The sequence below is a fragment of the Euprymna scolopes genome, chromosome 11, assembly GCF_053919585.1.
Source record: "Euprymna scolopes isolate OS-2025 chromosome 11, ASM5391958v1, whole genome shotgun sequence".
Taxonomy (NCBI): Eukaryota; Metazoa; Mollusca; class Cephalopoda; order Sepiida; family Sepiolidae; genus Euprymna; species Euprymna scolopes.
In genome coordinates, this window is record NC_136492.1 from 26,115,868 (window position 1) to 26,122,701 (window position 6,834).

The 6,834-nt window shown below is 30.7% G+C and overlaps 1 protein-coding gene across 1 annotated transcript in view; it reads right to left on the reverse strand.

The window, feature by feature from the left end:
• Window positions 1–498: 498 nt before the first annotated feature.
• LOC145288231 (uncharacterized) overlaps window positions 499–6,834 on the reverse strand; it is a 9,299-nt gene continuing 2,963 nt past the window's right edge. Inside the window, exon 2 of the mRNA XM_080136274.1 lies at window positions 499–1,660. Within this exon, the coding sequence (XP_079992400.1) occupies window positions 594–1,325 (732 nt within the window). The 5' untranslated portion in view covers window positions 1,326–1,660 and the 3' untranslated portion in view covers window positions 499–593. The remainder of the gene's footprint in view (window positions 1,661–6,834) is intronic.

The following is a 6,834-nucleotide window of genomic DNA, read 5'->3' on the forward strand; positions in this document are numbered from 1 at the left end:
TAAGGGGTAGGTGTGCTGTTTTTGATGTGCGGATGTGTGAGCAGATGAGGTGGAGATAGAGACGCATCATGGTCTGAAAATATGGAATGGTTGCAGGTTTTGCTAACCGTATTTCATTTCCTCCGATGATATTAGCCATTGTTGAAAATCCATGGATTAAGGAAATTAAAATAACCCCTTCTATATATTCCTTTTGTCAAACAATAAATTCTTAAATCGAATATATGTCTCTATATGTTTTTTTTTCAGAATTTAAAATTTAACCACGGAACTTATATATTGCTCTATTCTTAAATATTCAGCTTTTCCTTTTTGGTTCGGATCACCTTGAAAGTATTACTGCAAGTAATATCTATCAGAATTCTTTATCTGAATTCTATCAGATAAAGATCTCGCTTATATATAAGCTTAGATATAATATCTCGCTTATATATATATATATATATATATATATATATATATATATATATATACAGGGTGTTTCAAAAGTCTTGGGAACATAACGATTTTTAATAACTCAAAAGCTATTGGGAGTTGAAAAATGAAATTGTTACCGTTGGAAAGGTTAAAGTTTCAAGTTTTGTGGGGAATCTTCAAAGTTGCTCAATATGGGAACCATTCCTCACATGGCAGACACCTAGTCGATAGTCCATTTCCTGCCAAACGCGTTCCAGCATCTTGACGTCAATGGTTCCCACAACTGCCGTTACTCGAGCCTTTAGTTCATCAATATCTCTTGGAAGGGGCGGCACATAGACTTGTTGCTTGACAAAGCCCCAAAGGAAAAAGTCACACAGGGTAAGATCTGGAGACCTAGGAGGCCAGGGCATGAGAACGTCATCACCTCGCCTATATCTCTCAATCAATCTACCAGGCAGCCTTGTGTTAAGAAACTGCCTTACTCTAAGACTCCAGTTTGGTGGTGCACCATCTTGTTGAAAAATGAAGTCATCAGATTCTGCTTCTTTCAACTGAGCCATTAACCAGTCTTCCAGCATGTTGAGATAGGATTCACCAGTGATAGTTGCCTCTTCAAAGAAGAACGGTCCATAGACACCTTTCTTGGAAATTGCACAAAACACGTTCACTTTTGGTGAATCTCGCTCGTGCTCAAGAAGTTCATGAGGATTCTCAGTACCCCATATGCGAGTGTTATGCTTGTTAACTTTGCCATTCAGATGGAAGGTCGCCTCATCGCTAAAAACAAGCCGGTCATCAAAGCCGTTATCTTCCAACTTCTCTTGCATTGCAATGCAAAAGTCACGGCGAAGTGGCTTATCAGTGTCCTTCAACTTTTGGACCAACTTGAGCTTGTAAGGTACCATTTGCAGTCGTTTCCTTAAGACACGCCAGACAGTGGCTGGAGCAAGCTGAACTTCCCTGCTGGCTCTTCTCACTGATTTACGGGGGCTCCGCTAAAAGGCTGTCCGAACTTGCTCAACTGCATCTTCTGAAGTTGAAGGGCGACCTGTTCGCTTACTTGGGCACAAACACCCATCTTTCACAAATATAGCATGCCATCTGACAACGGATTTCCTATCAGGGGCTTCTTTTTTAAATTTCCTGCGAAATGCACGCTGAACACATGTCGACGATTCAGTCTTTGCAAATTGGAGGACGCAAAATGCCTTGTCTTGTTTAGAGAACGCCATTACTGCACCTGGAAAGATAAGACGAAAATCATTAGTATGACCAAAAACTTGATTAAGCAAGCTTTAAAATGGCACCAGTTTCATTTTTCTACCTGGAATAGTTCATGAGATATGCGCATTTGTAATGTTCCCAAGACTTTTTATATGTGATTATATATATGAGCAAACAGTTAATAAAACATGTTTAAAAACACTTTGAAATGAGTAAAAACATATTTAATCTGAAAAGGAAACACTAGATAAATGGATAGTCCTTAATCCGCGGAGTTTCGAAGATATATGATTTATATGATTTATATATATATATAATATATATATATATATATATATGTATATATAATATATATATAATATATATATTTATATGATTATATATATATGTATATATAATATATATATATATTTATATGATTATATATATATATATATATATATATATACAATGAATGAATGACAAAAGCCTATATTCCGAATATCAACAAATGGTAATGTACATAAAGCCATGTAAATTGACTCAAATATTAAACTTTAGGATTATCGGTTTCTGTAATCGAGGATTCATATAAAGTTTTCAAAACCAAGACAAGGAGAACAAACATTTACATCATTCTGTGTATTTGTTTTTATAATCCAATTGTTTCGACACCATTTAGACAATTTTAAACTTTATGCTATTCAAAAATATTCCAGAATAGCATCTCATCAGACAGTTTTAAATAAAACGACACACTACTTAATACATATCTGAACAGATTTTCATCTTGTTTTTAACAGTACCAAGCGGTAGAATTTCTCTTTTCCTCATCATTTTTTAAAAATCGTTTTCCGATGGCCATGTAATATTTGGGACGCCCTATTTTCGTATTCCTATTTCTGGGATTTACATTTCTGTTAATTGTTTATCTGGTACTTGTGCACTTATTGAATCGTGCTGAAATTATAACGTTATTATTTCGAAAACTATTCTTAACATGATGAGAGGAGGGTATTTTGTTACTTTTCTGTACTTTCAGTTAACAAATTGATAAAAAATAATATCGTAAAACTTTAATTTAACTTGAAAATACTATTTAAAAATAGCATAGTTCAATAAGTATACAAGCATCGTATATCTTTATACTAGCTTAATCCCCGATTTGTTTCTAACCTAATTAAATATTCATTGAGTGAGATTGTCGGACTGACTTCCTCATCTTGGTTGTTATAGACACAACGTTTCGGCCGTTTTGCCCTCCGGCCTTCATCAGGTGTTTTGTATCGAACTGGGGGAACCGTTTGTTAGGAGTCTCGAACCGTGCTGAGTTCAATCCTGAACGGAGGCAGTGAAAAGTAACATTAAAACCAGAGAATCAGCAACTATGTCCCAGAGCCTAGCTGGAGTCCGAACACGGTACCCCCGTAATAATAATAAAGGGTTGGGTTCGAAAATCTCTATCTCATGAAAACACCTCATCTCAAAAATACAGACAATTACTAATTAAATATTTTTCCTAAATTATTTATTTAATTTATTTATTTTGAAAGTACTGGACGACCTATTTCAAATACTCGATTAAAGTTATATCGTTCACTTATATTCTATTCCATCTCGAAAAATTTGCTATCTTTTGATTTTATCCCCGATGTTACGAATCGATTTTACTTAAAGTTTTATTTCATGAGAAGTAGATTGTTACTAAAATTTCATTCTAAAAGAATTATTTTTTTAATAAAAAAAATAAATCAACAATGCATAATTATTAATTTAAGAATTATAAATTTAATATTATTTTTGTAATTTTATCATTGTTTAATCATTTAGATTTAATTTCCATTTAGTTATCTATTCCAAGACTTAATCTAAAAAATATCGTGCTCAAAGAGGGATAACTCTGTATATCTTATTCTGATGATTCATTTAAATCTCAAATTTTAATTTTTCACTTTCGTTTATTATTTATTAAATTTTCACTTTTGCTTTATTATTTATTGATCAACCTCATTTAATTTTACCTTCACGATGCCCATTCAATTTATCTTTTTCATTTATTTTCATTATTATATGCTAAAATTAATTTTACTTTTTCCCCACCTAGTCTGTGCCAGTGTCTAGCATTTGATCACTCCTGGAAGTTGTTTTTTATTTTTACTTTTTTAGTGCGGTTGAATTCATCAGAGTTTGATCTTATTTTCCGTAACTATTATTAAGATTAAATCTATTTCTATTTTTCCTTTAATTTTATCTTCAGTATATGAAGTTGAAGACCTACTAAATTATCTAATTATTTCACCATTTTTAATTTAAATGTTAAGTTTATGGTTTTCTTTTATACTTTACTATTTTATATTCTGTGGATTTTCCTTTATATATTTGTTTCAGCACGGTTTTAGGCGCGAGAGCAGAACTTTATTCCCATAAAGACAACTTTATATGGAGTTCATTTTTTTGTTTAAAATTTTCTTTGAAAATATTTTAAAAGATGCAGCGTGGTTTCTGAATCGGTCCTTAAACGAACAATCCGTATCACAAGGTATACTCTCCTACTATTATCCACCTTAACTTTACATTTGTACACAATTTCTACAATTAAGCAATCGCCTCCAGTGGACATTCCTCCGATATTTTACATTTTCTCCCCAAATTTATTTAACCTGATTTCGTTCTATTATTGTTCAGCATTATGTTTCTTTTATCAGATATTATTATAGTGTTTGCAAGATTAGCAGTGAGTGAGAAAGAAAGTATGACTGTATTCGTATTAATTATTTTACATAATCTATTCTCTGAGTGAATGTTCTTATCAATTATGTTGTAAAATTCATTAGAGTTATTATTTTGAATGTGCTTACTGAAAGGCGGATTAAACCAAAGTTGGTTTTCGCGTCTATTTCTCCTATTTTTTAATCTTATTATCAGTATTATGCGATTTCCTATTAATATTGATTTCATTCTTTTTATTCGTTTTATTATTTTTATATCTGTTTTCATTCTTTATATTCTCTCTTTCTTTCATGTTGTATGTAATTGTGTGGTTTATTCTGCTAGTTTTATCATGTAGGTCTTTTTGTGTATTTGATTTCCCCATGATTTCCTAATTTAATTAAGACTTCATTGTAATAAACCTTTTTTTTGTCAAATAAATATTCATTTTGAGATATCATTGGCATTTTACATACACTTGAGATGATTTGACTTATATAGAATATATAGAATAATGTTTGGTTTAGTATGTGATATGGTTCGTATGTGTTATCATTAAGATTTAGTTAAGATTTAGAATTACATCTAAAAAGTTCACCTTCTTACAGTTATTCTCTATAGTTATTTCTAAATTTTGTTCATTAAAATAATTTAATATTCTTCCTAGTTTTTTTTTCTGTATTCCGATCACTGGAATTAACTAGAAATAATGATCATTTCTATATAGTCCCCCATTTAAATCCGATACGTTTTATTTATCTACTTTAGTATGTAAAGGCCTAGCAGAGTATGGGGAGCCCATGGTTACATCAAAGTGATTCTCTCTTTTATTTCTTGTCTATAATTCATCATTATATATAGTTACGGTTTTCCTAACTAGTTTTATAATTTATATTTCTAGTTTAGTAACGTCTGTTTAAGTTTCTGCTATTTTAGTGCTTTCTCAAATAGATCACGAGTTAATATCAATATCAAACATAATAAACCTACTGTTTCTGTTTTTCTTTTTTGTTTTCTGAAACCAATCTATCACTTCCGCAGAAAATTCCAATGTTTAAGTATAATTTTAGATTTTAATAGTGGACTAATCCTGTCCAATATTTTCTTACTTCTACTACCAAAATGAGAAACGCATGGTGCGATTAATCAAACACTAGGTTTATTGTTAACGTGATATTTCAACAAAATTTAGGGTTAAAAAGGTATTTACTTCTATTTCATCCGGAATATTCATGTTTTTACTATAATATTTGAATTGTCTATTAGTTTTTTGAATGTCTTGTTTATGTTTTTTTCTTATTTTAGGGTTCAAGTATTTGTGTATATTTTTACTCTAAAACCCTTGGCCAAGTTCAGCATGTCTAATTCGAAATCTATAGATTAAGGAGATATACTTATTGAAATGTATTATTTGTCTTGCACATAATAAAAATTCTGTATTTGATAACCATTTCACGTCATAATATTTAAGTTACAAAATTATGATTTATTTGCTCTATCTGGTATATTGAGGAATTTTTACTTAGCTGGGATTTTTACTTAGCTGGGATTGTCTTTATAAAATATTATAAAATATTACAGCCAATAATATTTTGTAAAACCAATAATCACTGGATTTCCATACCAGTAGATCTATTGCATTATAGTATTCTGAAGTATATATATATATATATATATATATATATATATATATATATATATATATATATATATAGTTAGTTATAAAATATATATGGCGATGAAATTACACTGAATATTCCGCGTTCCATCCGTTCTAGGATTCTTCAGGCTTATGCACGAATTTTGTGGTTGTCTGTCCAAAATTCGCGCATAACCTGAAGAAACCTAGAGTGTATGAAACGCGGAATATTCAGTGTAGCTTAATCGCCATATATATTTTATAACTAACTAACTAGCTCTACCTACGTATTGAGCACTTTTGAAGTAAATACTTAAAGCTTACGCATAAATTTATACTTTCGTATATTAATTTTATGTGAGTAAAGGAAGTAGTTATATATATATGTGTGTGTGTTTGTGTGTGTGTGCTTGTGTGTGTATAAATTATTGTTTCTTCCTTGACATACACAAAATTGTGTTACAGATTATCTGAATACGTATTGTTTAACTATTTTAATTTTCTCACGCAGACTGATATGGTTTCTTTTTATTTTCACACGTTTCTCTCGATAAAATAGCACTATATTCTTTGTTCGTTTTCCATCAATTCTCTTGTCGGTATATTTGCTTCTGCTGCAGGGTCGTGGTAGTTCAGAGAACGCTGTTACAATTGTCCGCGCGGTGAGAAAAAAATGTGAAAGAAAATTTATAAGCATATATCGTGGTCATCTAACCATTTCATTCACAAAATGTATTCCATTTTCTAGTACCGCTAAACTATTGGTTTACCTATCTATCTTCTATCTATCTATTTATCTATCTAGCTATATATATATATATATATATATATATATATATATATATATATTGGTTTATATATAT